This window comes from Syngnathus typhle, linkage group LG4 (assembly GCF_033458585.1).
Source record: "Syngnathus typhle isolate RoL2023-S1 ecotype Sweden linkage group LG4, RoL_Styp_1.0, whole genome shotgun sequence".
NCBI classification, from domain to species: domain Eukaryota; kingdom Metazoa; phylum Chordata; class Actinopteri; order Syngnathiformes; family Syngnathidae; genus Syngnathus; species Syngnathus typhle.
The window spans coordinates 14,486,312-14,503,059 of record NC_083741.1 but is presented as its reverse complement, the minus strand read 5'-3'; the positions used below and the strand labels follow the sequence as shown (position 1 = coordinate 14,503,059).

Here is a 16,748-nt window from a genome sequence, read left to right as displayed (position 1 = left end):
CGCAATAGCAATGTTTTATCTTGGCAACGTCATTTGGCCCGCAAAAAATGATGTTTGGATCACGACTGGTATTTAAACCTTACACGCAACATCCATGTTTTTTTAAGCGGCGGGTGGGGGGTTGATATTAAGTGCCCCGAACGTTACAAAGCCATTAATCAGTTCAACCGATACATTCTTGATACATTAATATGGGTCAAGGTCAGCCATTTTGCCTTTTTGCATCATCTCTGACCACAGGCGATGCACATAAAATCAAAAGAAACCTTAAAGTCGCTCAAGCTTGTGTCGTCATGCGACCAGCGCAGACATTTCAATGCCCTTCTGTGGTTTGTTTTGCTAATCAGCCTCATGTTCCTTACGCCTTCTTCATTTACTCTCTCGGCTGATTTGCTCCCTACTGAAGCTCGCGTGTGTGCGTCACGTTTAGAGGTTCTGCAAACCACCTCCGGCTTCTATCTAAATAAACGCTCGCTTTAATACTTATGGAGTACAGTATGCGTGTGCACGCGTTTGTGTGATGGTGGTTCCGACATGAACGCCACAAAGAAAAACGGTAAGCCCACCTGCTTATGGTTATATAACATCAGAAGAGTTTCCACTGAAACCGTATGAATTATGTATTGGAGTGTATACTGTACAAAATACAGGACGCTCCTCATCCAGTGAGAGGAAGTACAAAGAACAAATACTTCAGTGGAGTTAAATAGATATCTTGGGGGGTATTTTTCTTTATTTTTCTGATGACTTTAAAAACTTTAAAATTTCTACTCTTACTTTGTTTCAACATCCATGAATGTAAAGACAAAAAGTAACTTAAGAGAGTTATATTCGACTGCAGTTGAGATCTAGTATAGTGATTTTCAAATAATCTTATGGGGGCTCCCTCCAGCGTTACCAATGATTTTAGCACAGTATTAATGTTCAAACAGTTGATTATGTGACAATGGTTTACAAAAATATATTTTTAAGGAATATAACGTTGACCTGTTTTTTTTTTTTTTTTTGGAACACTTGGGCCTAGTATGCTTCTGTATTTTAATGTTGCCCCAACAAGGACAAGTATTATTATAAATTTTTTTAACCTAATCTGTACCCACTACCGTTTTTTTGTGAAAGCAACATCTTAATTACAATTTAACTGCAATAAATGTGAAAACTCCCTCGAGTTGCAAAATATTTTTGTGCATTTGCGTCAATCATGTGCCAACAAGCCACTTGCCACACTGCTTAACTGGATGGCTTCTGTTTTTTTAGAGTAAACCAATTGGGACGCACACACATACACACTTCACCCCCATAATCAATAAAAAATCTATCAGGCAAGGTCTTTTATCTCCTTCTGAATCCTCTTTTTTTTTTTATCTTAGTAAGCCAATTTGCATGGTTCCATGCCATGGAAGAATTTGAGGAATGGACATTTTTCTTCCAAGGCCTTAACCCGCCTGCTTGGAGGAGTTTGGTGTGACTGAGTGAACAAAAGAAATCCCCACAGACGCACTCCAACATCTTGAACAAAATGTTCCTATGAAGAGTGGTGGCTGTTCAAATAGCTGCAAATGACGGACACCAACTTCACCTTTCCATTCCCTGTCACTTTGGTCAATTGGTCAACTACCAATATTTGTACCAGTGACTGCTTATCTAAAAAAAAAGTATCCGATACTACACACCGATGCCGTCAACTGTGTCTCTTCTGTTTATATTCTAAAGTCATAGACGACACTTTCATAAAGTTGTTCGTCTGGATTTGAAGAGTAAAGCATCTTGGTGTGGTTGCACACGTGTGAGCAACACCGAGTCAGCCAAACTCCACTCAGGGCTGCTGATCCAGCTGCGCGACTCATTTGTCAGTATGATGATCAACATTATTTGTAGTTTTCCCTTCTGGCGTGAGGCTGCTGCTGCTGCTGCTCGTTTGCATGCTGAGCCAGGAACATTTCAGGGAGGCTGGTGTGGGGGAGGATCACCCACTCCCCCCCTTCTCCCTTCCATTCCCCTCCTCTGATCCTGAGTGGTCCTTTCCCTATATAAGGCTCCCGAAGCCGCTTTGACCGTAGATGCACATCCCGCGAGCAGGCAACTCTCGGCAGATCCTCACGGGAATACAAGACAACCCTCAAGCAAGTGAATTGTGATAGAAGACAAGCAGAGGTGAGATAACGTTTTTTTTCTTGTTGCCTAAATCTGCTTTGAGTCTCCCCCCCTTCATATCAGTTTTGTCTGACTATTCCTTTATTGAATATTTTAAACCGAGACGAAACTTGATTCTACGACTTCCACATCTGTCATTAATTTTTCTGTATATCATTCTTAGGCACTTTGATTGACAAGTAAACAGACTAAGCGCCAGTGCCATTGTGATTGCCATGACGGAACTAGATAAGAAAACTGTTGAATGATAAAACATGTAATTATCCATTCAATTCTCACCCTGACAGAATTTATATCTTGATCTAATCACATGTCAAGGCTATCAAATGTATTTTATGCAAACAGTGTTTCACTCAGTCACCAAATATGGTTCCTTGTCTGAAAAAGATAGATGGAAGGATGTAGACAGATAGTGGAGATTGATACGTATATTCATCCAGTGAGGAAAATGAAATCTATTGACACTGATGTATAATAAAAAATGAGGTATAAATATGGAAAATAATATAAACAGTGTGCATAGATGTCCACACTTCTTCCACCTTTTTGCTTATGACAAGACAAAAAATGGTCTAAAACACATGAGTCAGGACATTTAAAAGATGGGCAGTGGGCCACAAAATTGCTCCAAGGCCACATTTTGGACACCAATTGAAATTGATTGTCCTTACTTTATGTCTTACTGCATGCATGCAATCCATCCTATTGTCAATCAGTGACAGAAGTAGAGTTGACATGCAAGTGTCGGGCTGAGGTGAAGTAAAGGTCAGCCTCACCCCTCTCCGCAGAGTTCTCAAGGGGCCGGAATACCTGAAGCGTCCATGTATTTTTGCCCCATCTGTCACACGGGGGTCTAAAATTCAGGAAAGCCATGAGAAGAGCCCGGACAGTGTAGCCGCTCTCGGTTGAGTGTGAGCAGCAGCGGCAGGGTGTGGCCGTCGATGCCTGTTGCCTGGCTCGGCTGCCCCTGGCACGGCGTGTTGACACAGAGCCGGTGCCAGACCTCAAGCCGCCTCTTTGCAGCCAGGGAGAAAGAGGTGAAGGGATTCAAGGATAAGGAGCGAAGCAGTGCGTGTTTATTTTCCTCTCGGTTCACACGGACCCGTTGCACCTTTCTCGCTTTATTTGAACAAGTCCTCCCTCTTGTTAGACATTAAATCATTTTTGGCCGCAACATTAGCGACAAAATTAGAACCAATACTCAACTTTACTAAAAAGTAAAGAAAGAACAAGCCTATCCATGATTAGAATATTTAGCTTTCATTGAGTGACAGGTGTTCAAATTGTAGTCAGTGTGGACTTTTCACTTTTCAAATCTAAGATTAATTATCATTAGTTTTTATCTTTAAGAAATTATTTTTTTATGTGCTTGTTTGATAGGATCTCATTGGATTGTACAATTGTACATAATAGTGTGTTCTTCGATCATTACAGTTTGTACTTGTGCCGCTGGTGCTTTTAGGATATTTCATTATAAATTGCATACGACCGTTTAGCATTCAGTTAGGTGATTAGTAAAACTGTTATAGTGGTTCATTTGAGACAGTGGTTCTTTGAGATATGAGTTGAATTTGTTTTGCGACACTATTAGTAACTCAAAACTCAGGTATCAAATCATCGCTCCCTATGGAAATGAATGGAAATGCCATTAATCTGTTCCAGCTCTCTCCAAAAAACAACAAAAATGTTTATAATGTGATTCTCAAAAAGGAAAATATCACTATTTCATGCAATATAGGAAAACACAGTGATGATGTAATTAAATTGAATATCAAGAATTAAACAGTTTGTTGGAAACAGTTGCTTCCATTGGACATTGTGTACATTGTGCATCGTGTTCTGGTGTGTCCGACTTGGCCACCTGGGGGCAGTGTGATACAAAAATATGGATATACATGAAGGTGACCCTACTTCTCACTAAGCTGCAGTAATATTAGTCATTCTTTGCAGAAGATAAAGAATATGTGATTATTATTCTATTCTCCATGTGTTGCACCACTGTTGGTGTTCAAATAAAGTATTGCAACGTCGCCCATTATAAGTTAGAATCAAGGTAGAGGACTTTTTTAGCTTCTATTTTTTTCTGCATTTCCCTTGGAAAGTGATTCATTTGGACTTGGAACTTAATGACACATCAGATGTTCATTCTTTGAGCATGGTTTGTGGAAACCAGTGGCATAGTAATCTAGATTCCAGTTAAAAAAACGGATGTCATTTGTCTTTAAAAAGACATTTATTTATGAAGCTCATGATGGCGATGACATGATGTTTATGAGTCATTGGCGCATTCATAGCTTAGCAGTAATTTGGCATACTGTGATGCAGTAAAAGAAGAAGAAATGTGTACTCAGTTCACTGTTGTAATCTGTACTCCCACAACAGGGAGAAACTGATGATAAAATGTTCCCTCTCGGCAGGTTGTGTCAGAACCAGCTCCCCTCACATATAAAAAACACACCAGTGTGTTCAGTCGTCATAGTGTCAACAATGGCCTTCATCCCTCTCCTCACCCTCCTGCTGCTCTCCTTGCTCGGAAACTCGGCGTCTCTTTTCCTGCCCGACTCGCAGGAGCTTAGGCGGCTGTTGAGTCGTTATGAGGACCAAGAAGTGGGTCACAACAGCACCGGCCAAGATGGAAGAGGCAGCAGGAGCAGACGTGCCATCCGTTGGTCAGACCGAGAGGAGATCCTCCAGCTGCACAACAAGCTGAGGGGCTCGGTGTACCCCAGTGCGGCCGACATGGAGTACATGGTGAGTCATACTTGTTGGCACATGAAGCCTTTTGGACAAGCACATAGGTTCCCACAGATAGATATGTTTTTCAAAATTGTCCTACGGTGATGTGTATTTTAATGGAACTGTGGGGAGGGTGTTAATGGAGGAGCTTGAAAGAGAGAGCCACGTTTGCACAAGGGTCATGGAAGCATGCACGTGTTGCTTTTAAAGGGTCATGGGGAATCTCAAAGAGTAAAGCCGAAAATTAGCGTACGTCAGAGGGTGCCTTGACACAGGTTCGAGATCAAATAGCATGTGCAGTGTAGCAAATAAAAAATAAACTCTACCTTTTTGCTTAAATGTTGATTAAAGATTCATCGTCTATTTATTGAAGTCAAACAAGCTATGAATTAATTTTGAAAAAAATTATAGGTTATAATTTCATTCAGACGATGAAATAAACTGTCACTTAGTTAACCACAGCATGGAAAACTGGAGTGTGCCTAATGGGTCAAAATATTATTACAAAGTGCTGTTACAGTTTTAAAAAAAAGTCTATTCTCTCCGCTGGAAACATGCAGTCATGGCGGCACACCATTAACAGCCTGCTGCGTTGTGTGTTTCTTTTTAACAAGCTGGATAATAATGCTGACTTTGTGCTGTCTACCTGCTTCATGCTGGAGAAGACAAGTGAGGGAGGGGGGAGCTTATTAGGGGCCGACATGGCACTGGAGTGGGCAAAGTAGAGGAATTATTGATGTTGGGACTCCTTGAAGGTTAAGCAGTGTACTTGGAAAAGTGTGTGTGTGCGTGTGTGAGAGAACCAAAAGACTGGAAATTTACTGAGGGGCTGCTCTCAGGGTCCTCCGCTATGAGAAGTCGTTTGAACAACTTTTTGATATCTTTAAGGTCTATGTCCTAGTATGCAAAGACTCTTCTGTCCGCTACTCTATTCATATTTTTGTCGATTTTTTTTTAATGCTTTTTTTTCTTGTGAATGTCGGCAGGTGTGGGACGACGAACTGGAGAGGTCTGCCACTCACTGGGCTGAGAATTGCCAGTGGGATCATGGGCCACAGGACCTTCTCATGTCCATTGGGCAGAACCTGGCTGTTCACTGGGGCAGGTGAGACCGACATGTTTTCTTTTGGCCACTTTTTATTATCCCTGATGAAGCTGTCTCCTAAATGAGTTGTATTTACAAGTACAAATGAATACAGCGTGGATTCCAAGCGGGACACAAAAACAGTTAAGCAAATAACATCTGCCGGTAACTCATTTCACATTGACAGTTGCTGGCAATCACTTAAGTGTTGTTGACAGGCCCGTCTGGCTGAGAGCTAGTGAAAATCGTGCCAATTGCAAGTACCGGTAGTCTTTTTTTCCTGTGTCCGCGGCTGGCCGCCGACATCCCGTTTTGTCATTCATGCACCCCCTTGGCTAAAGGGCATCATAAACGGGGTCAAAAATCTGCCAAGCTGTGCTAATCTGTTTTCTTCTATGATACATACCCCTGCTGCTTCATTTATTCTTTCAGGGGGATTTTTTTTAAGATGTGTTGGGTGGAAACAATTGTACCATACACTATGTGGACTAATGTATTGGGCAACACCTCCATCTGTAATAGTTAGTTTTGTCCATATAGTATATTTAGGGGTTGACTGTTGTATGAGTGCGTGCTCATGTGTGTGTGTGTCCACAGTAGACCTTTGTGTATGACCGAGTATTGCTATCACAGCAGGTGCCCTTCCAGGAATCTGCTCTCATTCTCACCGAACCGTCATACCTCCCCCTTTCCCTGCTTTTCTTCCCGTGCCAGCACACCCACTGAGGATTCCCTTTTTTCCGCTCCCTTTGCTCTCTCCCCATCATGCTGTGCACTCTTCAATACCCTAAAAAGGCATGTTTACAATACTGATTTGTCAGGCGGTGGGACCGTGTTTAGTTTGCTTCGACTCTCTGTTGTTTTTTTAATTTCCCATGTAATGGAGGGGAAGAGGTGCAGAGAGGCTCACATGGTTCCCAAAGCTGTTGGACTAAACCAACTGTTTTGTTTGTCCAGATACCGCTCACCCGCCTTCCACGTTCAGGCCTGGTACGACGAGGTGAAAGACTACACTTATCCCTACCCTCAGGAGTGCAACCCCTGGTGTCCTGAGCGCTGCTCCGGACCCATGTGCACCCACTACACCCAGGTGAGGGGAGAGCAAACGCACAACAGAAGCATAAGGAAGCATCCTCCTGCATCATACAGAAGGGCGTTCATAATCTCAAATCATTGTTGCCCATTGAAATGAATAAAAATGCCGTTAATCTGTTTCTTCATGTATACAAAACACATATTACAAACTACTGAGCCACTAACTAGGTCCAAGATGGTGTGAATCGAAACTGAGTAGCCCGCTATTATCTTTGGGTTATTAAAGGGGATTTTGAAGGTACCGTCACTTATTTTTTAGGGCCGCTGAGAGTAGCAGCATTTAATAAAACTTCCCTTCTAAGTTTACTTTGAAGCTGCAGAGATGTGTTTACAGAAACATCCGGACTCCTCCTTCTGCCCCTCAGCCTGAAACTTGACCAGGGCCATCTGGTAGTCATTCACACTCATCCCTCCACGTTTGACTTGGATTCCTCTAAAGATGCTGCAGGAATGGGGAGGGGGCGGGGTGGGTGTTGGGTGGGGGTTACTGCTCGAAGCGAGCATCCAAACCTTGCCCACAAGTTTCCTGCTTTTGAAATTTACACAATATACCCTTAAAAATGAAATGATTCCTACTGAGGCAGTTAAATAGTAACCCCCAATGTTTAAGAACTCGAGCACCTTTGTTCTCATCACTGGTCACGCAGCTCAATTGCAATTTGCAGTTAGTTAGCTAGCTCTCTGTAAACCCCCATCTTTCCTTTGGGTAATCAGCTGGTGTGGTTGATTTAGAGCGCCTCATTGTTGGCCCTGAGCGCACACATGTCAAGGAGAGAAGATGGAAGAGTATTGTATTTGCCCCACTGAGCAATCCTCGCCAAAGATGGAGACTCCTCAGCACACATCACACATGAGTTCTGCTTGCTGACTCACTGCTTCCAGTGGCCTTGAAATGTCTCTACCAGGAAAATAGATGAACATTCCAAAGGAGGGAGAGCACATACACACATTTATAGGCAAAGGAGGAAACGTTAGGAGGGGTTTTGGAACCTACAGTGTTGTATTCCCCTTCAAATGGCACATCATTCATCTTTAGCACGACTGCAGCAGTTTTCCGTTTCATTAAGGTGTTTTATTTTACCTTGGACGCTTCCGAGTAAGATATTAGAGCATGACTACTTTTCCATTTGCTTGACGAGAGGGATCGAGGTAATATCCCAAAGGGCAAAGTGTGTTCACACGAGACGGGCGTCTGACGGGGGCATAAAAACAGGCTGGCTAGTCCGCCGCGTCCCACCGGCCTTGTTAATCGTGACCGCATGTCTGCTCGCTTCCTCTGGAATGATCCATTGACCCGAAAGATGAGAGAGCGACAGAGAGAGAGAGGACGTTAGGAAAAATGAGCCGCCAGTTTTATAGGTTACCCTACTAGATGTTTCTTTTCATTCATTCAGAACATCCATCTTACATTAGCCTTTCTTTCATTCCCCCTTTCACAGGTGGTTTGGTCCACCACAAGCAGAGTTGGCTGCGCTGTGCATGTGTGTCCCAGGATGAACGTGTGGGGGGAGACATGGGAGAATGCCGTCTACCTCGTCTGCAACTACTCCCCAAAGTAAGACTAAAGATTCCAGAAATGACACTTTTGCTCTTTGCTTACATTTTTCTTCCTAAAAGCCCTGGCAGCAAACTGAACTTTCCTAACGTCCTCACAGCTGTCGGCTTGACCGCTCATTTCGTCGCTGAATGACATTTTGGGGCCACTCAAATTCCTCCAGAAGTCAGAAAATAGAAGCCTGATAATGAAGTATTGGGAAAGAAAAATAAGAGCTTGTTTCCATTCCATTTAGAGACAACGAGGCAGGCTTTTATTATCCTCTTAGGAGTGTTGACCGCAGGCGAATCGTGTTAAAGTCATTACAAGAGCAGCGAGCAAAGTGATGCTGACAAGTTCCAACCCTCAGTCAACACGTGTGCCATGTGTTCCTGCAGGGGCAACTGGATCGGCGAAGCGCCCTACAAAAATGGTCACCCTTGTTCCCAGTGCCCTCCCAGTTACGGAGGAGGATGCAGAAATAATTTGTGCTACAAAGGTGAGCATAGTGTTGTTACATTCCAATTAAATATAGTGTTAACACCAAGACAGATTTCTACGCAAAGTACCGCCTCAAAAATACTTTGCTCTAGTGATGCCTTGAGATAGACAGGACCCAACCTTCTCCTTTAATGTATGAAACAAATATTTGAAAGCAGAAAGTGCAGCAACTTTTTTAGCCAAGCTAACTCATAGGCACATATTCTTTATCCTCTAAGAAAGACAAACAATAATATTATTGCATGAAACTCTTCTTTATTAACGTCTGCATTATACTGCCCTCAAGTGAACAATTTCCATTGATAATTTCAAATACCCAATTTGAGTGTGACAATGACACCTATTATACTTTCTGCTGCATTTGAGAATATTTTAAGCCACTGCACAGTTTAATCAAACACTCTGCTGAAATACATGTGAAGATAAAGTTAAACAATAATCAATTAAAATGCGTTGCACATTAAAGGTAATTAAATTGTACCTAAGTACATGTTTAAAAATAAGTTATCTACAATATTTTGTACTTAAACGTTATATACAACCGAACTGTACTTTATAAGTGGACTGTACATGAAAAGTAAAAAAAAATGTACTTGATTATATTTAAAAAATAATAAATTGATTAACAGGTCCGACTTTCCACTATAAGTCTACGCCCCATCCCGACAACCTGTCTTGACTTTGTACCCAATGCTAGACTTTTAACTTTTTAAACAATTTTTAGACTCCCAGCGCACAGAGACTGAGGATATGAACGAAGTGGAAAAGCCTCAGGTGCCTGTCGTACCTCGCACAACCGCTAAACCCAAACCCAAACTCTCCGCTCCAAGGAAACCTGTGTCCAGGCCGTCCACACCCAGCAACCCATCTTCAAGGAGTCCTAGTAACACCAACTTGGGTAAGTAGTAGAACACTTGCATGACCTCGACATTGTTTTACCTCATTGCTCACCTTGTGTGTTTTTTGGTTGTTGTTTTTTTTGCAGCTCAGAGCATCAAGTGTGAGACCAGACTGCGAGACAAGTGCAGAGGAGTAACCTGCAACAGGTAAAGTTATTCATATTCAATTATTGGATTTGTTAGAGACTTGCAAGAAAAATAGTGGTGTTTTGTAGACAATTATCTGAAGACAAGTTAAATTTAGACATTCTGTGGTGTCAATCAAAAAATAAAAGAAACTAAATTATAATCTTGGCAAAGACATCTTGGTTTTATATTTGCTTAGACTATATAGTCCTAATTATTTTGCATCCTCTTCTAACTTTCTAGATATAAGTGTCCCGCTAATTGCATGAATAGAAAAGGAAAAGTTTGGGGAACGCTCTACTACGATGTGGTAAGTATGGCTTCCAGAGAATAATACAACAATTCTAAACTCATAAATATTGACTGAAGAAAGCGTTTTTCATTCTTGTTTTTTTTTTTCTTCCTTCCTTTGTTCGAGTAGCAATCGAGTATTTGCCGCGCGGCCATTCACTTTGGAGCAATTGACAACAACGGAGGACTTGTAGACATCACGAGAATGGAAGCCAAGGTTCCCTTCTTTGTCAAAGCCACGAAAAATTCTATTGAGTCTTTCAGGTAAGCCTCAATGTTTCCATAGATATAATTTATACAGCAATAAATAGTGATTTACTCATGTCCAATCACACCTTTAAATGTGCTTTACAGTAAATACAAGCCAGGAAATGCCTTTATGATGGCCAAAGTACAAGGTAAGAGAAGTACCGCACTGACGTCATATAACCTGTATAACCAAGTCAGACAATGTATATAACATATATTTTGCATTTTCTCATTCATCTGTAACAGAAACCAATATCGACTGCTACACTACAGTTGCCGAAATCTGCCCATTCAAAAAGCCCCTCTCGCATTGTCCAAGGTATGTTGACATATTGCTAAGCTTATAACTTAGCATTGCCAATTCTGGAACTGGTGGACATTAAAAAAGACCATTTATTGTTTACTTTTAGCTTATTATATTATTCTGGGTGGGGGGGAGCCATTTTAAAGGGTTCTTAAGAACTATTTGGCATTTAAATAATATTTAGGAATCACTTTCACTACAGAGACAGTTACATTTGATCTCAGCATGACTGCAATTTGAACCACAAGTGAAACTGGGGACCGGAAATGTCCTTCAGCTCTGGAATGGTCATAGTCATCCCTATATATACGTATGCATGTAATTCCCATCAAACGAGTTAAATTAGCACTTTAACACTACTCTTGATGTTGCTACATATTGACAGTATTTACTGATTTCTTCCTCAGAGTCTTCTGTCCTTCTGACTGCAAGAGTCAACCTTCTTATTGGTCACCAGTTATTGGCAACAACATCTACACTGACGTAAGTGATGAGCTTTTGGGAAACACGACTGAATTGTGTATTCATGAATATAACAACCTCACTTCACTTACATGACAAGGACTATTTGTCACAATACAATACAATACAAACGGTTACCTGGGAGTCAAATAATTGGGTACAGACCTTGAGGAACTCCTACTGGTTCTTTTACAAAACATTGTAGAAGAGGTCCAATGTATGGTTTTTGAACTTCAGAATCAAGAGAAAAATGCATCATAGCCAAATGTCACCTGAAAATTAAGGCAGGAATAGACTGGAAGAAAATGTTATCAGGATGAGTGTTCTGTTCTGTACTGCGAGCTCTTCTAAGCCATGTAGAAAGTAGATTGCTTCACTGTAAAGCAGACTAAACAGTGATGTGCAAGAATTCACGTTCCCTTCAAGAGTCAGTGTGTTGAGTTAGCACTGGCACCGGTGCACGTAACGTCTACGTGTAGCTTACTAGGCATTCACCTTGTATGGACTTTGCCTCCGATGACGTCCAGTTGGCTGCACATCACAGCTCCCCAGAGACACCTGGACTGTCAGTCCCGTTACAAGTCAACAGTCATAGACGCAAGCATTGCGTAGCAAACGTGCCCTGGGACGTCTCCTGAAAGAAATCTAAACCTGTGGACAAGGTGCTAAACTGTACCTTCTTTCTCTGGACAGACCTCCAGCATTTGTAAAGCTGCCATCCATGCAGGGGTGATCCCACCAGACGGGGGCTTTGTGGACGTCCTACCTCTGGACAAGAGAAAGAGTTATGTTGGTGCGCTGAAAAATGGCATCCAGTCCGAAAGGTAATCTTTTCATTTGTTATCTTGTCATTGCTGCGAATAGATTTCTGGGCCAGAAAAGATCCCATTAAACAACTGCTACACCATACTCACACACTAGAAATAAATTACTCAATCGCTTGATTGAACAAACGATGACAAACCCATAACAAGCACATTCATACACGAGCAGACTGGTGGTTATCAAGTTGGCTAACTAGAGCTCACAACAGCCAACTCTCATTCGCTACCTCCCACGCGATATTACACCTCACACACATTGTTTAATGCTAATTTTACCCAGTGAGTAGAATAATGCATTTTAAAAAATATTCCATAGTTGCAACCCTAGTTGAGTCGATTCACAAATCTGACTTTTGTTGGTTAGTTAAAAAAACAATTTTACTTTCTTGAAAACAAACACAAATTCTGCTGAATGAATTGCGGTGCATGTTTGGAAACAGGCTAAGAGAAACCCTGTTCAGTCGAAAGACCTTACACTGCATGTCGAGGTCCGACTGCGGTCAGAGTCATCCCGCATGCTGGATGAGTCGCAAAATCAAATCAAAGTCCATTTTAAAATCAAATCAAACATAATATTTATCTTCTTCGGCACCATGCTAATGTCCAGCCAAAACATCTTGGATACAGCTCAAAGTTGAGATCTGGGTGAAAGAAAGGTCCATTTATTCATCACACCATGGCAGGATTTATGTGTCTTTCAAGCGCACAGCAGCTTGCTTGCAAGCATGCCATGTTTCTCACATCGCTGCGGCCGGCTCAGACGGTGCAAAAGTAGGTGAGGGAGGCCTTTGTGGCTAGCGCTGTTGTAAGAGTAATGGTGTGGTTGGCTATGTGGATGGGCCACACATGGGATCTTTGCTTACTTTATAGCTTGGCATTTCAATTTAGTGTGCAAAGTGCTGAGCGCTCCAAATAATCGGACCGTTCTGAATACAATGAAAGGGTAAGAAAAAAGAAAAAGCTTGTGCAATTGGGCTGGACGGTCTCGGGTCAATAAAAGACTGGAGTGGAGGTCCGTACTCTTGGCCAACAACGCGGTGGCTATTATAAAGACAAGTAATCACCGTGGATCTGATTACTTGAGGCTGGAATTGCTGACCGCCACCTAATCAGTGCTTTTACTATCAGAATAATAATGTGTGATATGGTAGCAGCTGAGTGGGCCTATCGTGATCATCAATAAATGTGCGGCTTCAAGGTCTCACTCATGAGCTAGTGATAAAGTTAACACATGTTAGCGGGTCTGTGCCAGCAATGTCACATTATACCTAACACGCATGTTTGTTTTCACTTCAATTGCAAATAAACCCTTTGCATGAAACCATCTCAATATGGCATCCAACTTGCCACTAGTTGCCATATTATTATAACGTAAAAGTTAAGCAGAATAAATTAAATTCTTTCTTCTTGTAGAAAATATTCATGTATTAACTAAAAGACTTATTTGTTGTAGTAATGTACTTAGTAATATTTTTGAATATTGGCAACATGGGGATCTTTTTCTGAAATGTCAGTTACAAATTACAAAAAGCGGTAAAATCTGCATTGTGCAAGCTTTATAGGTCTATCTTGAAAAACAAATACAGCGAGAAAAGAAGTAAAGCCATTTTCAAATCAGCATTCAAAAAAGATTCCATTTCTGATTCTGCTGGTAACCAATGTTGTCTGCACCGCGGATTCACATTGATCAAAATCTTCAAGTGGGGGTTGCCAGCCAACCATTGGCCACCATTGTCTAATTATGACATTTGTGAGATCACATATACACGTTCCGTGAAATCAAATGCAAGATTAAATTTGTTCAATAAAATAATCTGGTCTTTCTTGCAGCAAGAGCAACACAGAGGGAGGCTCCTTCCGCGTCTTCACCGTGAGGGAGTGAGGCTTCTATCATCACATCCTAAAGTCATCTGACCTGCTCTTGTGGAGCAGGGAGTGCTTGCAGGTTCGACACCACCACGAACATTCACGTGCCTTCGGCGGAAGCGGCGTCTCTCCGCATAGTCTGAACTCTTTCCCCCTTAAGGTAAAGCAAGAAAATCACGTTTTCCCACATAGAGAAAACCTTTAGCAAGGCTTCACGTGTGAATGTTGTAAATTATAATGCATTGAACAGCTGGTGCTGGGTCGATGAAAGTTGTTATGTTTACATAAGTGTTATTAATATTGTTTTCATACGCAGGAATGTATACTGACCACACTATTTAATCAGCGTGTACATAATAAATATATATATTGAAGGAGTACCATGTAATAACATTTTTCTCTTTTTTATATGTTATCGTCTCTTTTTGCCACATTTCCCCATTTCTGCATTTACTTCTGCTTTTATTTCCAATGAAAATAATGTTTGCCTCCTCTACCCGACCCAAGACAGATGAATGTGTCACTTTTACAGTTATAGATGCATTTTATATGTTGACATGGGAGCCATAATTGGAAGTGTGGAAAGTTTCATGTTCAAAATGATTGTTTATGCACTTTTGTAATATCCTACATTTCAATGCATTTTATGTGAGAAAAGTGTCCAAAATGGAATAAATTACAAACACGAACCAGGCCAATCAGTCCTCATGACCAGTAAATCTTGTTCATATCATATTAATGTATGGCCACTAAGAAAATTTCCAGCATATTTTTATTCTACCTCAATCCTATCGCTATGCTCGGCAGTCCGGTCTTCAACATACCGCAATTGTAATGGAAATTATATGATGGATTTTGTAAAGTTATGGAAATTGTAAATAATTGTAACATTTTGGCAGCAGGTTGAGAAAAGAAAGTGTGACTGCCTTTCAATTATTTTGGTTGACTTGTTTTTATACAGGCATGTATACTGTAAATGAGTTTTATATTTTTTGCACAATTTGAAAATAAAATTTAAAAATTTTAAATTGCAACGAGTGTTTTTCATTTTGACGACATAGTTGAATAACTTCACGATGATTGATTTTGAGGGAAAAAAAACCCATTGTTCGCCTAATAGCACATTTGCCCGAGTCCTCCAGCAGCTCTAGTACGTAGGGTTAGGGTTAGTCTTACGCTCAGATGCTCAAATAAAGACGAACCAGCCATGCTCCTTATGTCACTCACTAGGCCACGCCCCTTGAGGCACCAAAATATGTAGCACGACAGCTCTGTTATTGTTGTTGCGACTCGGCTTGTCCCACTGTACCATAATTAAAAAATAAAACCAAGCCATTTTATTTTTTTAGAATGTTCTCTTATCAAGGCACTACTGGAGATGGCAATCATGATCAGATGATAGTATTTATCTGGCCATATGTAAACATATGGCATATAGTGTGAAGAGGTTCAGAAGTGCACTCCATCATACCGGGAGTTGTTTGCCATGTGCAAAAGTAAAATTGTTAACAAATTGAAAAATGGAAATACTTACATTTTAGGTTCGAGGTATTGTTCCCATAATAATCATAATGACAAGACCTCTGGGCACCAGACAAAATTATATAATAGATTCCACACTCATAAAGTCCAGATGCTGTAATGGAGTGATATTTGTCTGGAGCCATTTCATAATAAATGGATGATTTAAAGGCAGATGGAATAGGTTTGTGCGGAGAAACATCATCAATGGAACTACAGTACAAACACTGGCCACAATGTTCACACTCCAATCAAAGAGCCGTATGGCATGTTCTGCTTTCACAAAGATAATAATGCTCACAGGATTGCACTATCTAGTAATTTCGAAGGTTTTGTCAACGACTATCTTCCACTAGCTTTCTGCTAACATGTTTTTGTTTCTTCTTACTCAGGTCAACGAAATCGTAATAATGAATAGCTTTAAAAAAAAAAAAAAAAAGACTCTTTTCTTTTGATTTACGAGTCTAAACAAGTGTAATAAATTATTGATTATAGATATTAGCATAGACTCATCTTGTTTAAATGTGGCATTATGTGTGCCTGCGTGGATGTAAACAAATTTGTAGTATAACTCAACCATTCATTGACTTCATTTTAGCAAATCCATTTCAATCGTAAATTATTGTTTTGTAAGATGAAAACAAATCGTTAAACTTTCACAGACTGTCTATTTGTTTAAACCAAAACTGATTTCATCCAATCATGAAAGACATTCACGCCACACAAAAATGCTTCAGATGTTTTTCTTTCAAAGCACAACACCACCATGCTGCTACGGCAATGCCTCCAAATTTCTCATGCGTTCCTCATCACTATTTCAACCACTTTGGTTTTCTTTTGTTTGTCCTTGGCATGAGAGACAGCACAGCAAATCCCTCTGCCTGGCCCCAGTCCCCCGGCACTTTTGGCACAGAGTCAAGCGACCCCAAGTGTGAGAACAAAGGCCTTTACGACAAGATGATCAGAAGTCTGTGGTGCAGTCAACCAGCGCGCACTGGAGCGCTGTCACAATGCGGTGGGGTTCATCTTGTGGTCTAAAACGACAAGAGCTCAGTCATCGGTGCTGACAGTCACACAGTTTTTCCTCTCCTCCCACTTTGAC

At 41.0% G+C, this 16,748-nt stretch overlaps 1 protein-coding gene across 1 annotated transcript; it reads left to right on the top strand.

The window, feature by feature from the left end:
• Window positions 1-1,998: 1,998 nt before the first annotated feature.
• crispld2 (cysteine-rich secretory protein LCCL domain containing 2) lies at window positions 1,999-15,153 on the top strand. Its single transcript, XM_061275980.1, has 15 exons — window positions 1,999-2,154; window positions 4,572-4,905; window positions 5,877-5,995; window positions 6,932-7,064; window positions 8,509-8,624; window positions 9,002-9,102; window positions 9,829-10,002; window positions 10,090-10,150; window positions 10,373-10,439; window positions 10,551-10,684; window positions 10,775-10,818; window positions 10,916-10,988; window positions 11,381-11,456; window positions 12,129-12,259; window positions 14,090-15,153. Exons 2-15 carry the CDS (start codon window positions 4,642-4,644, stop codon window positions 14,139-14,141), a joined length of 1,545 nt encoding a protein of 514 aa, XP_061131964.1. The 5' UTR covers window positions 1,999-2,154; window positions 4,572-4,641; the 3' UTR covers window positions 14,142-15,153.
• The last annotated feature ends 1,595 nt before the right edge of the window (window positions 15,154-16,748 follow it).